This window comes from Spermophilus citellus (assembly GCF_964194105.1).
Source record: "Spermophilus citellus genome assembly, chromosome: 5".
In the NCBI taxonomy this organism is placed as follows: domain Eukaryota; kingdom Metazoa; phylum Chordata; class Mammalia; order Rodentia; family Sciuridae; genus Spermophilus; species Spermophilus citellus.
The window spans coordinates 50415585-50439288 of NC_138186.1; the positions used below are offsets into that span (position 1 = coordinate 50415585).

At 52.6% G+C, this 23704-nt stretch overlaps 1 protein-coding gene across 1 annotated transcript; it reads right to left on the minus strand.

The window, feature by feature from the left end:
- Positions 1–414: 414 nt before the first annotated feature.
- Positions 415–23636, minus strand: IP6K3 (inositol hexakisphosphate kinase 3). The gene is made up of 6 exons (XM_081294695.1): positions 23459–23636; positions 13733–14059; positions 6949–7144; positions 5568–5743; positions 4244–4419; positions 415–2020 (listed from the first exon to the last, which is right to left on the minus strand). The coding sequence occupies exons 2-6, from the start codon at positions 13929–13931 to the stop codon at positions 1553–1555; spliced, it is 1215 nt and encodes a 404-aa protein (XP_081150821.1). The 5' UTR covers positions 13932–14059; positions 23459–23636; the 3' UTR covers positions 415–1552.
- Positions 23637–23704: the final 68 nt, after the last annotated feature.

Sequence of the window (23704 nt, forward strand, 5' to 3'; positions counted from 1 at the left end):
CCACTTTCCCCCATAAGCACAGTCTGCAAAAATAATTTTGTCATTACCTTGGCCAAACATAATTTGGGATTTTTAAATCCTACTTTAAAATCCACGCAGTGTAATCCAGAATTAAAAATTTTTATGATCCAGGCCACTCTTTTCCTTCTGAGTATGGAAATTTTGGAAACTCGACGGCAGTTATCCATTAGAATCCAATAACTATTTAATTTTGCATTATATAAGTTTCAAGTGAAATGAAAGATCTGGTGCCTGCCTTGCAGATACATGCAAATATTTTATTAGCCACCATTTCCACCCGAGTTCCCTGAAGGATTGCAGGAAATCAGGGAGCTATTCTTGCTGTATACTCTAGTCGCTCATAAATTGGAACTATCATACAGTGTGCTGATCAGAATAAACAAACAGAAAGGGTAATAAGGCCCACCAATAATCACTGGTGACCTCAGCAATTTTATTAACAAATTTATTTCCCTAATTGGGGAACGTATTGCAGCGCTTGACCCAAGGGCATTGTAATAGGTTCCCACGCTGCAGAAGAAGGAATTAATTAGAACTGTTTGCTCTTATTTTCTATTTACACTTGTCCACCAGTCTTGTAAACATTTCCCTGGTTTCCTCGGTCCTCTAGGTTCTTTTCTTTGGACTCCCCCAACCCCCCTTTCCCAAATAAATAAACAGAAAGCAGAGAGTAGAGTTTGACACCAGGAGTTCCTCCTCACGTGCATTCCACCCCCACTGGAAGTTGCATTTCATGGTCACAATCATTTTGTGGTCAGAATGTGGCAGAGTTTTCATTTCCCGTAGGCAGTGGGAAGTCTATAAAGAGACCCTTCTCTCCATAGGCAAAAATGGAGAGGCAAGGTCTTGGTTTACTAGTGCTCATGCCCGGGCGTGTCCTTGTCCATTTATTTAGATGATTATTATCTTGGTGCTGGGGATCCAAACCTATGGCCTTGTGCATGTGAGGCACACTCTCGACAATCAGGGTGCACCCCCAGCTTGAGTCCTTGTCATTGAGAACCTGGGTATAGAGCAGGTGAGACAGGCAAGTGGGTCTCACCCATACCCACTCCTCTAGGAAGGTAAGAGACACTGGTTGGCTCTGTGTGCCTATGGAGCCAGCAGCTCACACAGGCAGAAAAATCCTTGAACTTGGGAATTCATTCTTCAAGACTTCTTCCAGGAGGGTTTTTTTTTTTTTTTTTTTTTTTTTTTCCCCTCACAGCCGGGAGGACTGCAGCATGACAAGAAAGCATTTGTAGTTGCAAATGCTCCAGACTCACTGCAGTGCTGGCCTCTGCCTCTGTTGCTCCTCCACGGTGCTGCCGACAGACGACCAGCATTACAGGAGGTGCCCCTCACGTGGAATTGCCTCCGGGGCGTATTTCTTTAGCAACTGTTAATATAGTCTGCCATGTATAGAGATGGCCTTTGAAGGTAGATCTGATTATTAGAAAAGACATCTAAGGGGTATCTACCCTATCCTAGCTACCAATAGGTCCCTTTTAAAATCTGTAGCCCAGAAAATTCCAGATAGTGCCAAGAAGTTTCATTCTCCCTCCTGGATATCCTGCAGAATCCCAATGAGGTTTTCCAGGCCAAAAATATAGCCAGGATCTGGTCCATCGTAGGTGGTCTGCTCATCCCAGGAGCCCTTGTATGTCGTGTGGGCAAAGTCGATCATCCGAATGTCAACTTTGGCCAGACCTCCTGGAGCACTGCCACGGGCCTTCTGAGGAGCTTCCTGAGGCTGCAGGCCACCTGGGGTTCTTTCTGGGAGCTCCTGCCCATCGTAGATGATAAGGAGAGAGCTGGAATAGAACCGGTATGAGCTCTGGCTCTGGATGACGGAGAGGAGGGCCTGGAGCTGGTGCAGGATGGGTTCTAAGAGCTCTGTCCGGAGACGGGTTCCGTTGTGCAGGAACTGGTAAAGGCTTTGTCTGAAGCCCTCCACTGAGAGCTTTCTTCCATAGTACTTGTCTTTGCAGAGAAAGTGCTTCTTATCCGTTTGATAAACCTTACATTGAAAAGAAGAAAGAGAAAATGTGAAGAATTGGAATTGTAAACTTTAAAAAAATTGCCCCTTCTACAGTCAAGCTTCCATAGTCTATGAACAGATTTCCAGGAGATGGGGGGGAGCAAGAGGAACTGAAGAGAGCAGAAAATGATATTCCATCTCACCCCAGTGTCGATTTTACTTTTTAAAATGCTCTCTCTGCAAGTCTTTAATAGTAATCCAAGGTCTAAAGATCCTTCACCCTACAGGGGTGACCCTCCACCGACGAGGCAAAGATTTGGATCTCTTCTCTGGTGAATTTCCGATGTCAACCTCCAAATGATGATTTAAGCCCTGGCTTCTGGCCTTCTTCAATTTAGATATTAGCAAACCCAAGCTAGAAAGCTTTAGTAGGAATCTGAAATCACAGCCAATGGCCTTGGAAACCCAACTAGATTAAATTCTTCCCAACAAAGTTTATAAAGCCCTTTCTCTGCAGATTTTAAGGAAACAGTATTGGTTCTTTTTTTTTTCTTTTTTTTAATTGGTTGTTCACAACATTACAAAGCTCTTGACATCATATTTCATACATTAGATTGAAGTGGGTTATGAACCCCCAATTTTACCCCAAATGCAGATTGCAGAATCACATCAGTTACACATCCACAATTTTACATAATGCCCTATTAGTAATTGTTGTATTCTGCTACCTTTCCTATCCCCTACTATCCCCCCAGTATTGGTTCTTGAGGTAGAGTAGGGTGAATTGTCTGCAGATGAGAAGACAGGCTAGGTCAGGTGTGGGCGGAGTTTGCAGGCAGACAGTACAGCTGCTGGATTGGGGGGGGGGAACGAGGCCTGAGTGGAGGAGGGAAGCTTATAGCTGCTCTGTGCGGCTGGTGGTGCCTATCCTTGGCACCATCTCCCCTCCCCTCCCCTGTCATGTCTTGGCCACCAGAAGGGAGCAGATGGAAGAGAGATGCTGATGGGGGACCATGGCAGCCGCCCCCATTTCATTCAGATGGCATAGGCAACAGCAGAAACTGAGCCCAAGCCCATGGCTGGCACCGCCAGAGGACACTTGGCACACCTGGGCAGGGCCACCTGTACCTGGCTAAGACAGCGTCTCAAGTCTTTCTTGCCCTCAGATTACATGATATGTTTATTGAAAACTAGTGTTGGGGAAAAAAAATCAGAAAGATCTGATAAGCTTGGTGTCGCCTTTGGAGGGCTGGAGATCGGCTGCTAAATTAGCCATCATAAATACACGACAGGCATCACTTTCTAAATAAATCAGATCAATTTCAGAAGGTTTGAGGTCCAGAGAGAGATTCCATTTACACCACAAATCATCACACTCCATTCTCTTGAGGACTGCGTTCCAAGCCTTCCCAGGGACATCTGTGCAACGAATTTATAGACTCAACTTCCAGCTTCAAGGGGTGGCAGTTTCAATTAAGGAAAGCTATAACGTTTACCGTCAAATCGGTGTCTGGTTTTGCTTGGAGTAGACAGACTGAGAGAGTGAAGGAGTGCAGGCAGTTTATCCCCCCGCTCTCTGCAGCCCTGCCATGGCCATACTGGAACAGCAATGATGAAACAGGGGGTCTGGGCACGAAGGAAATGAACCATCCCTTGGTCTGGGCTTGGCAGGTTATGATCTGCTCACTTTGTTATCCAAACCAGGCATCAGAAGCAGAAAAGGTGGATGCAGAAGAGAGAATGGCTAATAAGAATTCCAAGAGCGGACTGAGTCCCGTATGGAGGACAGGATTCTGCTTCATCATTCAGAGGGCACGGGATCAGGAAGGCAGAGTGCACCCCCTCTCAGTTCTTTCCGCAGTCCCTGCCACACACTGTCATCAAAGGTCTCTCTCAACATGGGCAGGAACCATGGGGCCACTGCAGAAGGTTTCAGCTGCCAAAGATGGAGCTAAAAAATGGTGGGCTTCTGACATGACTATCCTGAAGGATGCTCTTAATAAAACCCAGCGTGTGGGCTGGAGGCAGAGTGCTTGCCTTGCATGCACAAGGCTCTGGGTTCCATCCCCAGTGCTGCAAAAGCAAGACCAAAACAACCAATGTGCCCCAGACCAAGAGATGCATGTCCTTGTTGCAAAAGTGGTCTCTGGCCTCCTCGGTTGCTCCCTAAAAGTGATGGGTTCTGTAGGGAGGGAGGGGTATGGGGAGACATACTCATCCACAGCAGACATGCCAAGATGCCCACCCCTGCTCTGCACCTACCTGCATGCCACAGATGCGCACGCCCAGGCAGGCCGAGGTGCTCTGTGCACACTTCCTCATGTGACGGGCCTTCTTCTCCTCGGATGCATCGTCTCCGTGCTGCCGGGTCCCCATCTTCAGGTCCAGGATACAGGGATGTGTGTACTGTGACACTACGTTTTCCAGCAGCAAGAACCCTAGTCATGCTAAGTTAAGGAAAGACTCTGAGGATATCAAGGCTACTGCCCCTCTGAGGCAGTTAGCATGCCCTAGAAGCTGTCTGGAAATGCCTGCTTAGACTGTCATTCACTCACTCTGACTTCCTCCCTTACAGGCAAGCCCTTGCTATTACAAATGCAAGGTATTAGCTTTGCAGGCTGCTTTAATAAGTCCATTTATTTAGGGGGAGTTTATGAGTATGTGAGCCTTTTTTCTCTTTTCCATTTTGCTCTGAGATTGAAATTTAAATGCAGGCGTGAAATCCCTGGCAGGCCATGCCCAATTTACATTTTATGGCAGAAAATCATAAGGCTAAAACCTCCAGTCACTGAATGGGCCAATACCTTTTGGGAGAAGTGGGTTGATGTTCGCTTCGGAGATGAGTTGCAGGAATATTAATTTCAGTGGAGTAATTATCCTGCAAAAGCTTCTTAGGGATTAAGGTTGCAGATGTGTCTTAGTAAATACTGTGAAACCAGCCGCCTGTTTGCAGGCAGCAGCCCAGTGGTGATGGAGGGGCATTTCAAATCTAAATTTGCTCACTGAGGATATGGCCTGTGTGTGTGGGGGGGAGGGTGTCTGCCTCCTCTCAGAGTCTACCCCATGGGCACTTCCCTAAGGGAGGACCTGCATGCCCTCCTTGCCCCAGGGGCCTGTGGGAAGACACCTGCAGGGAGGTTTTGGATGGACTTAGCCAGCCCTCTGACTCCCTCCTACCTTCACCCAGAGTGGTGTTACTCATTCCTTCTCCCTATGGAAACCCCATCCCTATTCATCCTACTGCCTAGGTGACAGGAGACATGTCAATAGCCCTACCAGGGACACTGCATTCAGCTTAATTCCCAATCTAACTTCTCCATCCTCTTGAATTTTCTTTTGGAGGGATCTGATCTCTTGTAGGTCCTAGGTTTGTGGTCTTGGCCTTCGAATGGCCCCTCACCTCTGTCTTTCTCTCCCTGTCTCAATCCCTTGGCCCTGGGTGTATCTGTCTCCCCTTTCCACCCCTGCCCCATGTCCCTCTGTCTCCTCTATCTCTGCACCTCCTTCTCTCTATCTCCCACTGCTCCTGCTGGGTGTGTTTTCCTGCCTGTGGGACCATGTGTGGTACAGAAGGTGGCAAGGATACGGTGACACTTGTCTTCTGGGTACTCAGCGCACAGGCGGGTCAGATGGGCCTGGTGGCAGTGCAGGCCCCATGGGTTGAAGCTCCACCTCTCAACCTGGTTTCCATTAGCATCTTGCACCAGTGAGGAGACTTGGGTGTTGAGGTGGAACTCAGGCCTCAGGAGCGCCTTGGCGGGGCTGCAGGCGTGGGGAGCACAGGATGACAGTCAGGGCAGCCACAGCCAGAGGCCAGGGATGGATGCCTGTGCGGACTGCCCAGGCTCTCTGGGACAGGTTCTGACAAGTGCTGTCCCCAGCTGACTTCCAGGACGTCTCTTACCAGGTGCCAGGAGACAGCTGCAGGGTCCTAAGTGCCCTTTTTGCTCAACTCAGGTCCCTGGCACCAGATCACACCACAGTGCAATCCTCTCAAGCCCCAGGTGGCTCCTCAGGTGTGTCACCTCTCAGAGGGCTGAGGTGATTCAAGTTCACTTGTAAGTGATCTAGTGTATTAATGATCTCACTGTTGAGGCACACAGTATGGGACATTGACACCCCCCCCCCCACCCCAGAGTCAGGCCGGCTTCTACACCCTGGCATGTTGTTATCTCCTGGAGGTCTCAGAAGGCCATGGGGAATGGGACTGGTGGGGGCTGTGGGAGACACGGAGCCTTGGTCTGCCCTCCTTCTCCTGGCCTCTCTGCATCTTGGCATCTCCATTTGAGGATGGAGATGTGTGCTGCTTCCTGCCAAGCCAAGAGGCTTAATTAGATCCACTGGGCTCCTTGGGGAGGGCCATATTGTCACTGCATTAGCTCCCTTTTGTTTCCCATAAATGTTTTTAAAATCCCCAGGGATCCTTTCTGTCTGAGAAAGGCCAGCACACATTATCAGAGGCTCTGGAGATCTCTGCGAGGACCTCAGGCCCCTGGGTCTCTGGGGTCCCTAGGGACCGATGGTGTGCTGCATGGACTTCTCTCCTTTTTCTGTCCTAACTGCTAAGGAAAGAGCTGACTTCTGAGAGAAATTAGCCACACTTCCTTCCTATAAACTATTCCAGGGTTTCTATTCAGCACATTCCCCCCAGAGACACTTCATGGTCTCGGTGAAACAGATATTTAATTAAACAAATAGTTACCAAATACCTGCTCCATAGCACATGGCTGTGCATCAACCTCTGAGGTAAAATGCACAGTAATCCTCTTTCTAGAAGCAGCATTAGAGAAAGCCTGTTCCTGTCTCTGCCACATTGGTTATTCTAGAGAGAGCCTTTATCTGAATTTCTCATTTTTTCAGTGCCAACCCCCTGGGGAGAGGTTGGCCTTGGGCACAGGTGGGCACTGTGCTGGTCCCTGCCAAGGGACAAGCGCCCAGCTTTCTGTCGTCTGCATGGGAGCTCTCACCTCTCCTTGAGGGAGTGCGCCAGCTGGGCCAGGGGCCGGGAGCCACCGCCACTGGTGGTCTGCTGAAGTGTCTGCCAGATGGCCACTGCTGCAGATTCTGGGGAGACCTTGAAGGGCTCCCGGTTCTCCTTGAGTGGGGGGGCGACCAGGCTGAGATGGCCCCTGCTGTCTCTCCAGAGATGCACTGTGATGGTACCTGCAGGACACGGGAGGAAACGGGCAGAGATCAGATGGAACGTCCCTCTGAGCAGACGTGGGCACCGACCCACCTCCCCCTTTCCCAACTCCTCTCTCAAGGAAGGGCCATGGGACTGGCCTGCTTTCCTGTAAACCTGATCCTATCCCTGAATGGGCCCCACGTCAAGGAGCCCGCAGAGCATGGCGTTGGGCTGATGTCCTCACGTCGCTGCTCTATCCCCATCTCTGCCCCTTCTGCTTTAAACAGAAGCCAGCCCTGTGCCTTCCCTTCTGGAAGTCCTGTCCCTTTCCATACAGTCCCACCTTCCCAGGCATGCCACAGCCCAACTGTGTCCAAACTAGGGGGCCTCAAGGCTGGCCCCTCTTCTGGGGACGGCAGTGAAGGGAGGCCGGGCTCTCCCGTTGCTTCCTTGACTCTTTGCCTCCTTCATCATCCTCTCTTTCCCCTCCATTCTCCTAATCTGACCAGCTTCTTCCAGGAATCCTTCCTCCCGCAGCCTTCTAGGACTCAGGGCTCCTCTTTCACTCTGCCCGTCTCTGCCTTTTACATAGACACCCGCCATTTTCTTGGCCAGAGGCATGGGCACACGGAGGTCATTGGTGGACATGGTCCCCTGATGAAACCAGAGACCTGTGAGAGTTCCCCAACCTGTGGCTCTGGTGGTAGAAGCCAGGCCTCTTCCCTGGAGCCTGGCATCCGGTGGTGACTGTCATTACCCAGTACAGGTAGCAGCACAGATGTGGCCAGGTGGGCAGTTCTTTGAGAACAGGCTTGTTCCTGCCCCTGCTTCTTGGGTCTTCTCTGTCAGCTCTCCAGTCCCCACACTCTGTGCTCTCTCTGCCCTGCCTTGTGTGGAGGGGCTGACCCTATGCAGGGCCCCAGTGGCTTCCCTGTGCTCCTGTTTCCTGGTGGCTCTGGCCAATAGGGGACCCTGCAGGCATGGGAGAGTGGGAGGAGGAAGGCTGGGCTCTTGTGCCATGGCTTTCTCCCCACGTCACTGACCAGGTCTGTGTTCAAGCATTGCTAGATTGGTGACGCTATTCCCCTCACCCTGCCCTTCAGACCTGGGACTTCAGCTTTCTGGTGTTGCCCACCCTGGGTGCACCCCGTTCCTGGTAGCGCCAAGCCGAAGGCACCTTGGAAAGATTCTCCCAAATGCACCATTTGCTTTTTGCCTGGACCCTGGCTGAGAGCGCTGTCAGGCTGCACGTTTGTATGTGCTCCACGCTGTCCGTTTCCTCCCCCAGCCCCTCGGTCACCCCCAAGTGTAAGAGGTGATTTCTGCTGAGCTGGCAGTAAAGGCTGCTGATTTCCCTGCCCACATCCCTGCCAGGCCCACCAGGGCTGCTCGGTACAGACCCTTGTTCCCAGGGCTGCTCTATAATTCAGCAAGTCACTCTCCAGGGCCACTGGTGCCTAGCTCAGCACTCTTTGGGTCTATCCTGTCATCTCAGATTCCCAGTTCCCTAATTTTTGCAGCCTGGGAGGGACATTTTCTCTCCTGCTCCTGCAAAAAAAAAATCTTTACTTTTTGCCATCCCATCCCAGGTTCCTGTCTGGTGAAATGATCATAACGATAATACCGTTCCTGAGCCTGGGGTTTTGCAGCTTGGCTAACACCAGCCCCTCATCCTGGAGCAAGCCCACTGTCACCACTCTGCATGTGAGAGCATCGGGCTAACAGCAGGCTGGGGACATAGTCACAACAGTAACATAATTACCGTGTCTTTCTGCCTACTGTGTGTGGCCCCGAGATGGCACTGTGTGCTTTTCATTTGTGATCTCAGAGTGGCAACCTGCCTGGGCGGTGGTCGTGGGTGCACATGGAGGCCCAGGAGGCTGAAGAGCCAAGTTTGCATGGTTGCTATGGGATGGAGCTCTGAGGGGGCCACCCCAGACATGGGCACAGAAGAAGGGACACACTGTTATATGGAGGCAGAGATTCTATGGGGAGTGTTCATTGTTGTCACACTGTGTTTACCGTGTGTGCATAAGAAGCACTCCTGCTGTGTCCCCAGTCACATTGGCTCTGGTCATCCTGTTCTGTGATCCAGAACAGAGAAGCCACGATTTCACCCCCTCAGGAGAGGCTGTCAGCACAGAGGCCTGGGAGCATCCGGAAGCCCAGGACATGGGGTTTGCATTTCCATCCCCATGTCCTTCGAGAAGGACATCACTGTGCTTGTTCTAGGGAGGAGAACTGTCCTGAACCCATTCCTCCTCATGTGACGGGGAGAGAGTGGGCTGGCCTCTGTGTCCACCCTGTCCTTGGGGACCTCCACCTGCCTGGGGAACCCAGAAAGGTGTCCTGGCTCAGAGCAGGGCTCTTTCAGATTTTGTAAAGTTCAAACTAGCAACCAGCAACCTCTGACCTTTTGCACTTTAGAGGCTGTAGTGACAGGTCTGTCAGAAACCATGGTCCTGGGGAGCTTGGACCCTGGAGGACTTTCTGGAGGGACAAGAAATGTGACCTTCACCCAGTTCTCCAGGCTCCAGCTCTCGCCTGATCTCATCGGTTCCGAGTGTCTGACTAAATGGAGAGCAGTGGTGTAGATAACACAAAACCAATAAAATGCAGAAGTCATTTCCATCTCTCATGTTGTCAGCGCTACGCTGCCAGATCTGCGTCCTGGCCTCTCTGTCTTTGAGTGTGCCTCTGATGGGCTCAGCATCTGTCTCCCCTTTCCCTCCCTGTTTCTCATATACTCGTCTGTGGCTCTGCTCAGCCCTTCCCTTGAAGCTGGCCCTGCTGGGTGGGATCCTTAGCAGAGAGCCGCCTTGCACAGTTTGGAGCTGCCTGCACTTGACTGCTCTGCATGACCATGGACTCCAGGCTCCTTAATACTTAGGTTGTTCTTTTAATCAAGAGCCATAGCAGCTCAGCCCAGCCTCAGCTTGTCAGGTGTACCTATGGGGATTAGGCCCAGGGACTCCCAGACCTCTGTGGCCACTGCTTGGCCAGGAAAGTTGGGGCCCAGCCAGAGCCCCCACCACCACACCTGTCACCCCACTCATCAGTCCTCCCCACGCACCTCAACCAGGGTCCCTGCTGGCTTGGCAAACAAGAGTGCTTACTACCACGATTGGCACACTCAAAGCATCTCAGCAATTTGAGTTTGGCTGAGCAGCTTCCTGAGTCTTGGTGAATATTCTGTCATGTATTTATTTTTAAGCTTATGAGGACATTTGCTCACCGCCGTCTGTAATATGAATCTGGCTGAAGTGTTAGCCAACTGGACTTAGGAGTATGTCCCCATCCGCCCAGGGCTGATGGGCAGACTCAGAGGTAGAGGGGTGCAGCCCCAAGGCCTGGGGAGCCCAGCAAAGGTCCAGAGTGAGCTTCTGGCACAAGGAGGTTCCTAAGGAACCCGAGGTTCCCCCTCTGCCATTGCTGCAAGGCAGTTAAAATGCAGAGGGCATATTCTGTGGCATGTGGCAGCCACCTCAGAAATGGTCCCTCTTTCTAAGGGGCTGTTCCTATTGAGGAGAAATCGGGAAATCACTGAGAGAGCCTCATGAGCATTCGCATTCCCCTCACATGAGATCACTGGCTGAGTAACTCCCAGCAAGCCACATCTCCTCTTTCCTTGGGCTAGGTGACCTCCTGAGCACTGACACCCTAAGTCCCTCCCTTTAGTAACAGTGGAGCTTGGTGGAGTGGCCCTTTGTGGCCAAGAACCCATCCTTGGGAGCCAGGCCTTGGGGCTTCAATTCTGACTCTGCCTGTCCCTGGCTGTGTGGCCTCAGGCAAGCTAGGTCACCTCTCTCTGCCTCCATTTTCTCATCTGTGCCAAGGGGGTAATGAAGGTACCTACCCCAGGGGCTTGTGAGGGTTATATGAATTAGTGTCCAGAGACCATGTGCAGGTGCCAGGCACAGAGCAAACACTAGAGTTAGCTGCAACGACTTCTCAGATTTGGAGAAACCAGCAGCCTGCAGGACCCGAGAGCCCTCAGGTCTGTAACCTGACCTCAGCTTGTGGTCTTCCTTCTCCATCCTGGGTGTATGGGGATCAATCCCATGGTGCTCCTCGGTTCTGGGCCTTTTTCTAGTGTCTTCTTTTGTCTTGTGTCAGTTGGTGTTTGGACCCTGGCCCTGCAGGGATGGTGAGAGTGGGCTCTGTGTTTCTGCTTCATCAGAGCCTCATGTTTGGGGGTCACCCCAGCGCCTGCGCAGGTAGGTGGGTGGTCAGTTACTGTCTCATCTCAGTGTCCTCATCACTGCTGTGTGAAGGCACCTCCCTGAGGAAACACCACCTCCTGTCAGAAGCCCTGGAGGCAGGGCTGGGGCCTTGATGTGTTCAGCTCTGACCTTGGCTCAGGTTACAGAGGGTCCCCAACACAGGGTGGTTTGACTTACAGTTTTTTGACTTTATGATGGTGCAAAAGCTACATGCATCCAGTAGAAACTACACATTGATGTTTGAGTTTTGGTCCTTCCAGGGGCCACCCCGAGGTGGCATAGTACTCTCTCTGATGCTGGGCTGCGGCAGTGAACCGGAGCTCCCAGTGAGCCACATGATCATGAGGGGAACAACCAAGACTCCTGTGTGCGGTGTTGCTAAGCTCCAGGGCTGGGTAGACTCCGTGTACTAAATGCATTTTTGAAAACCTTTTGGTACTGGGGGTTGAACGTAAGGGTGTTACATCCTCAGTCCTTTTTTAAATTTTGAGAGTCTTGCTAAGTTGCTGAGGCTGGCCTCAAACTTGTGCTCCTCCTGCCCCAGCCTCCTGAGTCACTGGGATTATAGGTGTTTGCCACCACACCAAGCTTATTGAATGCATTTTTGAATTAATGATATTTTCAATTTACAATGGGCTTATTGAGATATATCCCCATTATAATTTGGGGAGCATTAGTAATTTCTGAGTTATCAGAGCCCCCAACTTGGTGTCTCCAGGATGGCCTCACCCAAAAGGGGAAAGCCTGGCTGAGCAGAGATCTGGACCACAGAGCATTGCCTGGGGGTGCCAAGAATGGTGCTGTCTCACCAGAGGCTTGGCCTGGTGCCAGCAAGGTGCAGGGTGGCGCTGGGCTGTGGTCTCTTGTAGACCAGAGCAACCCCTTTCCCTCTTCGTCTCTGCCCACAGGGGCCCTGCCGTCCTCCTCAGCTGCCCAGTTGTGCTGAAAAAGCATGAAATGCTCCTGGCAGGAGTCCACCCCATGCCAGGGCCTGCCACCCCTTTGCTGGGTTAAGTTCAGTTGCAAAAGGATAGACATTAATTCCAGTGGGTGCTCTGACAAGATGAACGGTGACCCACAACCAGCCAGGCAACACTGGCCTGCGGCCTTGGAAGACTCGGCCCAGCCTAGCGGGGGGGGGGGGGGGGGGGGGGACAAGGGGCCTACAGAGGTGGCTGGGACTGTCCTCTCCTGTCTCTCAGGACATGATGATGAGCTATCTTGTCTCAGATTCTCGGGAGAACCTGGCAGCCTAGACTAAAGTTCAGGCATGTGGGGAACAGTGCTCAGAAGCAATACCTGGGCCTCGAGGTCCTGGTCACCCCCTATCAGTGGCTCTCAATTGGGTTCATGCTAAAGATGGATTCCTGGGGCCTGGCCCCAGAATTCCAAAGATTCTGATTGACAGGTCTAGGTGGGGCCTGGGGATCTACGAGTATGCACACCCACACAATTGTGATGAAGTTGATTGACCCCAGATGGTGTTCTGAGAATCAGTGTTGTACTCTGGGAATGACCACCAATATTGATGGTCTTATCCCCTGTGTTGTCTTGATTATTGACCCACAAGTGGGTTTCCTCTGAACTTATTTGGAGGTCATGATTGTCTTCTCCATGGACCCTTTGACAATAGGGCAGCTGCTTGCAGTTGTGAAATCTAAACTTCTTCAAAGGAGGTCTTCCCTCTGAGTGCTCAGCCCAGCACTGCGAGAGCCACCTTGTGGAGTCCACCCTGTGATCCTCAGTTACCAAACACCAGGTGTGGACAGACACCTGCCCTGGGATCCTGGCAAAAGGCAGCAGACAAGGAGACCAGCAGATCCTTCCACACCCAGCTTTCTCTCCCCAGAGCCACTTGGTGCTCAGACCTGTGACATGTGCTGCATCTGTGGGTTTCCCCAGCTACTCTCTGACACTGGCTCATCTCCTGGCTTTGCCTTTCCTAGATAAGAGCAAAAATTCTGGTTTCCTAAACGAGCATGTCCCAGCTTCTCCAATCCCTGACTCAGCCTGAGGTTCCTGAGCCCCTCCTGCCCGGGCCTCCAGAGGGAGGTTAAGGAGGCATCAACCTGTCCTGTGGTTAGCCACAGTCCTACGACCAGCTATGATACCCCCAAGGCACAGACCAGCATGGCAGGGACTAGTGCAACTAGGGTATAATTTAGTCCATTTTCGATTTCCCTGAAGCCTGGTGGCTTAGGCTAATGCATAGGGAAGCCGAGTGGATCACACTCCAGACCTGGAGGCTTTGAAGAGCTCAGAGAAGCTAGGACAGTGAAGCCTGGCCCTGTGAGGAGAGGGGCACGTCTCCATGGCAACCTCACACTCCCACGGCATAGCACACGGAAAGCACTGGGGCCAGCAGAGGAGCCTGCCCGGTATGGCCTGGCTGCCTGCGCTCACCTTTGTACTGTGGGGTGAACCGCTTCATGGCCAGCGGCAGGGATTCGTAGAACCTCTGCTCCTGGGAGATGAGGGGCTTGCACACCGTGTGCTCATCATACTTCATCACGCTCAGGTGCCCTCCGACCTGATGCAGGAAGGGCTCCAGCCGCACGCCCGCCCTGATGTCCCTGGTGTCCGCACTGCCCTGCACAACCATGGTGCCGGAGAAGAAGAGGCTGAGGTGGGTGCTCCTGGACACGTTGCAGCCTGGCCGTGGGCCTCTCCTTCCTCCTTCTTGGCCTTGATTGATGTCCCAACACAGTGATCTCCCTGGCCGTGGGCTCTCTAGAAAGGAGAGGAAAGTGGACATTATGTGAGGGAGAGAGTGTGCTGGGGAGGCAGTACCAGGAGAGTCCACAAGGTCCCCAGCCTCTGCCAGAGCAGGTTCCTCACGGTAGCTTACACAAGTGGCCAGGCGCCGTGGTGCACGCCTCTAATTCCAGCAGCTGAGGCAGGAGGATCGTGACTTCAAAACCAGCCTCAGCAACTTAGCGAGGCTCTAAGCAACTTAGTGAGACCCTGTCTCTAAATGAAATATAAAAAGGGCTAAGGCTGGTTTGTGCCTCAGTGGAAGAGCACTTGCCTAGCATGTGTGAGGCAGTGGGTTCGATTCTCAGCACCACATTTAAATAAATTAATAAATTTTAAAAAAAGGTCCATTGACAACTTAAAAAATATTTTTTTTTAAAAAAAAAAGGGCTGGGGATGTGGGTGAGTGCTCCTGAGTTAAATCCCCAGTACCCCCCCCCCAAAAAAAAAGACTGTAAATATGCAATGATTACTTCTGAAGTGATCAGTATTTTGTTTTTTTGTTTTTATGTGGTGCTGAGGATCGAGCCCAGGGCCTCACATGTGGGAGGCAAGTGCTCCACTGCTGAGCCACAACCCAGCCCCTTTCTGGAGTGATCTGTCACAAGAAACTGGTCACCACATTTGCTTCCATGGAGCAGGGGTGAGGGAGGGACTTTAAATATTGTTTTGTGCCTTTTGAATTTAAATATTAAAATACTTTTGAAAACTCAATCAACATGCACAGCTGTAAGTTTCCAGAGTGCAGAGCTTGGGTCCTAACTTGTCTTGTCATGTTGCCTTCCTTTGCGGACATTGACCCCAGCCCAACAGGAAGCAAGTAGAGCCCCTGCAGTTTGAGGAGCTCTCTGCCTTGCAGGAGGGTTTTATTTTTGTGCTGCGCAGCTGGGCACCATCAGTTCCCATCATGGCTCCACTACATCCCTGCGTGACCTTGAGAAAGTGAGCAGGAGAGCCTCTCTTGGCCTCAGTTTCCCCATCTGTAGAACAGGATGATGATACCTGCCCATGGGATCAGGGACAGAATTGAGATAAGGGCCATGGAAAGCTTAGCCCAGTGCCCAGAGCAAAATGCTCAGTATTGTCCTGATTTCTGGCATTGCTGCTATAGTGGTCATGTCCCCTGCAGCTCTGAGTTGTAGGAGAGGCAGGTTTCATGACTGCCACTTTGCAAAGTGTCCCTCCAGCCCCCCCCCCCATTGCTCCCTTTACCCTCCTGATCATGGGCAAGTGCTGGGACTCTGGGCTACAAATACAGCCCCTAAAGTTGTTCTGACTTTGTCTCAGGAGAGCGCCAAGGAGACACTTCGAGGGGAGGCTCTTACCGCTGTGTTTGTCCCATCTGAGAGGACATTCCCACAGCGGTGCCCGTCACCACCGAGTTATTAATGTCCTCTCCCTCTGCTGGACTCCTGGCTGCGGATGTGGTTGGACCAGGCAGCACTGGGCATGATCAACCCTCTAACTGACCTTCAGCCCAGGCCACGGGCATGGCTGGCTGGCTCTGCACAGCGGTGATCATCAATTTGCTCAGGTGCCGGCCTCCAGCCTGCCGTGGCATCGAAAGCCTCAGCTCTGTCCATTCTTTTCCCCAAATGGGACCCCTCATAGGCTCCCGTCCTGCAGGCCACAGAACGCTCCCTCTTTTTGGTGGTACTGGGGACACAAAGTGCTCCTTTGGGAAGGGAGAAGCATAGATACTGCTGGACACACGTGCATATGCTTCCTGGGTGGGGGTGTGGGGTGGGGAGATCTGAGGCCTCAGGTGGGGGGTGGGCCTGGGACAGCTGGGAGGCCCCTTCTGCTTCTCTGCCCTGAGGCAGCCCCCTGGGGCCTGTTCCAGGAGAAGCTGGCGGGATGTGGGAAGAGAAGCAGCCCTCAGGTAGATAACATCTTCCACTGCATGACACCTCGGCTATGGGACCAGATAGCACCATGGTGTGCAACCCGTTCCTAACTTGCAAATTTGGAGAAGACAAGAAGGAAATGAGAAGGAAAAAACCAAAGCAGCCTGACGTCCCCTCTCCCTGGGCTCACTTGCATATCAGCCTTTGCCAGCTGACCTGTCCCCAGACAGAGGAAGGGCTTCCGTTCCTCACACTTGTCTCCCCAGGGCCCTGTCCAGTACTGCCCAGGCCTTGCCTCTTCAGATGCCATCCCAGAACACCCACATGTCCGAGCTGGCTCCAGGCAGACCCTTATGCTGCTGTGCTGGGCAGCCACCACCCCTCCTCTTTCCCTACACTCCTGTCTCTCCAAAGAATTCTAAGGACATACTTGTTACCCCACAGTGTCAGTGCAGGGAGGAAATAGTAGCCCTAAGTAGTAGCACACGCACAGTGTTGGTGTATGTCAGGTGATGTTCCAGGCGCTTTATGTAGATTAACTGATTTTAGCCTCACGACCACTCTGTAAGGTAATCAGTATTATCAGCCCATTTTATAAAAATGGAAATTGAGACACAGAGAGGTTGAGTAACTTCCTATGTGTGTCCAGATAGTATGGGGAGAGCATCTTGGTGGGATGGGTGGATGGAAGAGGGAGGAGTGGTAGCTCCAGCCCCTGGCATGTCCTGAGCCTGGCAGGATGGGCTTTGCTGCCCCTCTGGATGCTTCTATGACTTTACCTTGACACTGAGGTTGACCTTGGACTCCAAAGAAAGCTTGAGGCTTTCTGTTTCTACCTTTGTGTGTGGCCTTCAGCTTTGGGAGGGGCGGGTGGTAAGCCAGGGAAGGCCTCCATTCTTCCCACTGCTCTGTGGAGTCTCAAATCACTGATCCCAGTTGACAGGGCTTCCTTTGGCCACAAGCGGACACTTCTGCCATCGGCTTGGGCCTTGGCCTTGGATTCACACCCCTAGGCCCTGCTGTTTCCTAGGAATGTGGAGTGAGGAGTCAGGAGCTGAGGTCTGTCCCCACCATCCCACCAGCGTGCGGAGGCCCCGGATGAGCTGGATGACCACTTGAGTCGCTTCCCACCCACCGCCACAGCTTTGTCATGAGGCTCAGATGACAGAATCACAGAACTCCTTTGTGAAACTCTCTTTTTGCACATCTCCGCCACTTGGGGTTTGTCACTGCGTGGGTTATTCTCAGGATAACTCTGTGAGTCAGCTGAGGGGCTGGGTAGGCAGGTGGAGGGCCTGACTGAGGGGGGCCTCCGCCCCCCCGCCCGACACATTTGCAATTCCAGTCCTTTGAAGGGAGACAAATGTCCCTCTCTCTAGGCCAAACCTTCCTCCAGCTTCACAGCTCAGGCCCCTTCCCTGGCCTCCTTTCCCAGGGCTCTGTGGGGAGGTATGTGTGTGGGGGGGAGATGAGGCTGGTGGGGAAGGGGAGAGGCCTCCAGATGGGAGAGCTCAGAGGGGCTGCCTGTCATCCCCAGGAAGTGGGCAGACGGCCCACACACCAGGTCCCCATGTCCTCCTACCCTATCATCGGGTCATGTTCTGGTTAGGTAACTCTGGGTCTCACTCCAGGACACTCAAGGCTAACTTCTGCTGATGGGGTATGGCCATGGAGCGGTCTGTGTCAGGACACAGGACTCAGACTGTCTCTGCAGCCCCATGGGGCCTGGGTGACGGCCAGCCTGCTGCTGGCTGCAAGGCACTCCCTGGTGGGAAAGGAGGCTCGTGGACATCAGGGCCTTGGCTGTACTTGGCAGATGGGACAGGTGGTAGCACCAGTGATTCTGAGACCTGAGACCTTACTGATGCAGACACAGTGACAGATGCCGCCCAACACGCAAGGCGGATGGGGACACCCTGATCTGTCGCTACCAGTCCACGTGGCTTATTTCCAGAGAGCCTTTGAATGTATAGTCACTACCCACATGCAGAACCCAGGCCCATCAAAATCATGGGAGATGCACCTCTTAGGACTCACTGCTCCCTTTTTCGGGAAGGTGGCAGGTGAAACCACAAGCCACACTTGTAAGGGTGCAAACTTAACACACCAGTCATGGACAATGTCTCATCAAAGCCTTTGGAAACAAACTGGCCGTGGCCATGTCGGGGCTGTTCACAGACGTTCTTCTGTACCCTGTGGGCATGTGGTCTGATTGCAGCTTTGAAGGTAAGTGCAACTTGCTTTGGCCAATAAGACAAGGAAGGAAGTGCAGGTGACATACCTGGAAGAGCAGTTCCCCATGTTCTCTGTCCCTGGCCACAGGTATTTGGGGAGCATATGATCTGCTGGCCTGGGTCTCTGAGTGCCTATGTATACCAGATCTGTAGCATGACAGGAAATCTCTGCTGTGTTCAGCCACTCAGATTTGGGGGCATTTGTTACACAGCACAAATCAGAGTCTATCCTGACTGATTCTATCTATCGAACTCATAGCCAGTACCCAACGTGGGGCTCTTAAGTTGAAAGCGACTTCACATGAGTCACATGCTCACATATAACAGCCGTTCCTATTAAGCGTTGACTATGGACCACTGGCTTTATAGTCACCCCTGCTCCTCAAGGTAGTTGTTTCCAGAAGGAGAAATCAAGAGTTAGAAAACTAGAAGAGCTTTCTCAGGGGCCAGGGCTAGTGAACTCCAGAGTTGGGACTCAGATCCAGGGCCTATTATTTTATTTTATTTTATTTTTTTAAAGAGAGAGTGAGAGAGGAGAGAGAGTGAGAGAGAGAGAGAGAGAGAGAATTTTTAATATTTATTTTTTAGTTCTCGGCGGACACAACATCTTTGTTGGTATGTGGTGCTGAGGATCGAACCCGGGCCGCACGCATGCCAGGCGAGCGTGCTACAGCTTGAGCCACATCCCCAGCCCCGGGCCTATTATTTTAAACTTGAAGTCCCACCTTGCAGTCCTCCTTGCAGAGATGGTGCCTACCAAGCCTTGGGCTCTGTCTGGGCATCCTGAGACACACATCATCCTGAGACACACATCATTCTTTTAGGGCCAGGTCCTATCTGAGGCCCTCTCTATGCCATAGGCTGCAGTGACCCAAGCCTCCCCACAGAGCCCTGGGAAAGGAGGCCGGGGAAGGGGCCTGGGCTGCGAAGCTGGAGGAAGAGGTTTGGCCTGGAGAGAGGGACATTTGTCTCCCTTCAAAGCACTGGAATTGCAAATGTGTCGGGCTGGGGGCGGAGGCCCCCCTCAAATCTGCCCTGGCTGGACAGCAGAGTGCCACTTCTGGGAGCCCCATCAACCATGCCAATTCACAGGCTGTGGGTGAGGGGCTCCCACCTGTGGGCTGGTCAAGACCTACCCACGTCCACACCCTCTCAAGCACTGTCGGCAGAGTGGAAAACCGTACCCAAGGAGCACGATGATTTCTCAGATGTATGCAAGCATTCTGGTGATTACCAAAATACAAATTCATTTAAAGGCATTATTGAATTCCTAGAGGTTTTTGTCATCATCTATTTTCTCAATCAACAGATAGTAAAAGCATAATGAGTACCGCACAGGGACTGGTAGGAAAAAAATTATGTTGAAAAATGAGTCCTAGAGGCTAAGGCTGAATGGCAGAGCGCTTGCTTGGCATGTATGAGGTCCTGGGTTCCATCCCCAGCACCGCCAAATAAGTAAGTAAATAAGTCCAGGCAGGAAGGTTAAGAGAGCTACTGCCCCCTGCTGAGATGGGGGTGGTTTGTGGGGTCTAGGAAGGGGTCTGAGAGCAGGAGAGAGGTTGGCTAAGCCCCGGGGAGCCCACTTCAGGGAGCTGTGTGTATATGAAATGATAGGAAAGGGCAAGGCCAGGGCAGGATGCTACCTTGTAGGAGGGAGGGTGCTGGGCCTGGGCTTGTCTGGTTTTACACCTGCCCCCAGGTGTCAGGAGAAGCTGGCCCAGGTCGCTGCTCAGCCTGGGAAGGCGATGGTCTCTTGAGATTACTGGAGCCTTCCAGACCACATCCTGATAAATCTTCGATGATGGGGGGGAGGGCATTCTGGGGAGAAGATAATTAAGAAAGAGCTCGTAGCGAAAGAAGACTGCAATATAAAATCTGGCAGGCTGCACAATTCAAAAGCAGCATGGTTTATGGCCTGCCCTCCTCTCGCCTCTGAAGCTCTAACGTACATTTCACAGGCCTCTCAGAGCCAGAGGTTTGGGACAAGTACCATTCAATGTCCTTGTGATGCCCAAGGGAACATTTTTTAATCTATTAGAGCTGAGAGGACCTGAAAACCATTTAAAACTGCTTAGGTCGTAATGGGCAGGAGAATTTTGGAGTTTCTCTCCTGGCTAAGGGTTGTGCATCATCTGGGGCCATCCAGGCTGGGAAGACACAAGCTCATTTTCTGGAGGGCGGGGGAAGTGGCATTTTGAAATCCATTCTAAAAATGACTCAAGGGCCATAGAATTGTATGCCTTTCCCTGTGCGGCTCCCCTGCCCGGTGGGATCAATACCCAGCTCTGGGGGACTTCACACATCACCTTCGCAGCCGTGGCTGAAATATGTGCCTTTGGAGAGCATCTATTTTCCGGGGAAGGCTGGATTTCCAGAATCACAGAGCAATACTTCATGTTCCTCAGTCACAGAAACTTATTTCAAGGCTGATTTTATCCTTTGAGAGGGGATTTTTTTTCTTCCTTTTCTCTTAACATTTAAAAATCTCCCAACGTTTCTCCAGTCTGAGGACCAAATACGATTTTAATACAGCGATTATTAGTTTAGAAGCCCTTCAGCCACTGACAAATGTACTTAGCGGCACCAGCAATGTTCTGATTTTGCTGTCAAGGCCGGAGAAACATGGGGGAAAGATGACTCAAAAAGCCAGGCGCCATTAGAAGGTCTGGTCTGGGGGAGGCAGAGTGGGGCTTCTCCTTCCCTGCCTCTCAGTAGATCCTGCCCTTGGACAGCATCCGAGACATGGGTGGTAGCAACAGCTCCTCCACCCATGCTTTGCTCCTCCTCACCTTGCCTCTTGAAACTGTACCCAGGATCTTGGACATTTCTAAACACCCAGCCCCACCTGCACATTTCCCAACCTCCGGCACCCCTCCCCACACCTCCCACCTTTCTCTAAGTAATTTGATCAGCCACCTGACTTGTGCAAGAGCCTAGACACATATGGTTGCAAGAAAAGAAGAGCTCTTTATGGTCAACACACAATCATGAGGCAGAGCTGAGCATGTGCACGTGCATCTGAGTGCACGTGTTGGTGAGTGTGCGTGTGTGTGTGTGTGTGTGTGTGTGTGTGTTTGGGCTCCTTCACACCAGAGCTGCGCGAGCCAACTGTGAAGAGTGAATCTCAGGGAGAACGCAAGCAGGGCCACTCCCCAGTAGAGGGCAGCAGCAGACACGTAGAGATCCGGGAGGCCCAGAGAGGGCTGAACTCCATCTCAAAACCAAAGCCAGTGCCACCTCCACACCCAGCAACCAGGGCACTGCTCTGGGTTTGCCCAGGCCTGTACCCAAGCACCCAGATGGCAGCTTGAGCCAAGTCTGAGCACAGCAGCTTGGTCCAGAGTGAGCTCCACTCTGACGGTGCCTCCCACCCAGGTCTACCCTGGAGCAGACGCACCCCACGCCCTGTTCAGCTGCCTGCTGGGCCACCCCCGACCTAGTAAGAGACAAAGTAGCACAAATGCAGCACCTTGTGCAGCCCCTCCCCTGCCGGCCCCTCCCTTCCCACCCCCACTTCCCCAGCCAGCACACAGGTTTCCTTCCCTGAACAACCCGTGCTCATAAAGTTTATTGCTGTTCCCTGCGGCTGCTGGCGAACAAGATAGCAACCATATGGATTTCTGCCTGGGAAGGATTTATGCAAGTGCCCTGCAGAAGGAAGCAGGGGCTGCTGCTGGCCACGGGGTGGGCTCAGCCTGGACTGGCTCCAGGATGCACTAAGATGGGATGGGGAGAGTTCCAGTGGTCACAGGTCCTTTGCAGAGGAGGATTGGTTCAGGTCACTGATAAGGAGCACAGTGGGGTAGGCATTCAGGGAAACAGCATAGGAGGGGACCAGGAGACTTGATCTTGCTTCAAACTCCTTGCCTCTTCCTCTCTGGGCCTGTTTCCCTGTCTGTACTGAGAACAGTCACACCCAGCCGTGTCTTTATCCTACAGTGGGACAAGTGGCCCTTCACTTCATTACCTCAGCGTGGAGGGGGTCACTGGAGGAGTTGGGGGGCATCTCCAGATTGACCCAAGTGTCTTGATGAATCCTGGTCTAACGCAGTGTTAATTAGGGCACTAACAACACGGCTGGCTGCAGATGTTCTGGGGAGGTGTTCATTTTGTTGGCGGGAAGTGGCCGTGGGCTATGGAAGAACCCACAGAGGTGCTCTGTGTGGGGAGCAGTGCCGTGACGTCCATAAATCACTTCAGAATCCTTGAGCCTTAGCATATTTGATGAAGCAAATATGGAAAAACTCAAAAAAGCTGTTTAGACCCAGGTACGGGCTCTGCGAGTGTTTGCGATTTCATTCTCTCTATTTTTCCCTGTAGGGTTTTCCATAATAAAAAGGTAAAGGAACTGGTAGCTTTTTAAAAAAAAATACAGAAGCCTGAATCCCACTCCATGGATCTGAATCTCTGGGGAAGGGACTCATCATCAGCTTATTGTAAAGCCCCCAAGAATCCTGACGACCACAGGGTCCCCCACCCCAGTTCACTGAGGGGCCTAGAAGAGCCCGAAGGAGGTAGAACCCCAAGACTCTGCCAGGGCCCAGGCAGCACAGGCGACCCTGACTGAGGCCCATGACACCCCCAGATACTCCCAAATCTCGGGGGTTTCCCACCTCCACCCTTCTCCACAGGACACTGTGCCCCAGGGACAACCGGCACCCAGGCCCCAGGTCACTTCCCACAGGCACTGATGTCATCCAACCCCACAGCCCCAAAGGGCGGAAGGGTGGGGCTACTGGGTCAGGACATGCCGATCCCAATCCAGGGCCCAGGGAGTGCTGTGGGCTTCTCCAGGATACTCACTAAGGGGTTGATCCAGCCCCAAGTGGGATTCCATGGCTGTAAGGGGGAAGGGCAGTCACACAGCAAGGTGTTCTGTCCATCCCGTCAATCCGGTGTCTGTCACTCACAGCAGTTTCTGCAGCCCCAGCTCACCCCCTGTCTTCCCTGCCTCCACCCAGGGACCAAGCTGGAGGACTCCAGCACACCCCAGGAAGGGGAGGCTTGGAACTACCCTAGGGAATGGGGGGGGTTGACGGGTGAGGGGGGGATGGAAGAGGAACAAAAGCCAGAATCTCAATAATGCTGCGAGCAATCCCCCAGGCGCGCGCACCCACACGTGTGCAGACACACGGAGGCGCCTCTCAGGGGGGTCCTGGCCAGCCCTGGATGGAGACGAGACCCTTCGGAAGTGAATGAGTTCTAAGGCCAGGAGACCCCTCTCCTGCGCTCAGGCACTGTCATGGGCTAACATGCCACCCCTGTCCATGCCTCTCCAGCAAGGCAGCACTCACCAGGACCTCCTCCAGGGCACAGCAGGGATGTCGAGAGGAAGATGTGGAAGGGAGGGCTCAGGCAGGCAGGAGTGTGGTCTCTCAGTGCCCACTATCTGCAGGCGTTTGGCAAAGACTCATCTTAGCCCAGAACACTCTCCACTGGAGCCCGGGGTAGAGAGGTCTGCTCAGGAGGGCTGGGCTCCCAGTGGCCTGAGAAGGGAAGGGTCACCTGACCTTCTGGGGAAGGGCTGGCACATCCAGCTG

Bases quoted from the DNA above. Each gene is read 5' to 3' on its own strand.
- IP6K3 (XM_081294695.1), bottom strand. From the start codon at position 13,931: ATGGTTGTGCAGGGCAGTGCGGACACCAGGGACATCAGGGCGGGCGTG. The intron at 7,145-13,732 runs GTGAGCGCAGGC...CGTGTCCTGCAG, and splicing joins GTTCACCCCACAGTACAAAG to GTACCATCACAGTGCATCTC. The intron at 5,744-6,948 runs GTGAGAGCTCCC...CCACGCCTGCAG, and splicing joins GCGCACTCCCTCAAGGAGAG to CCCCGCCAAGGCGCTCCTGA.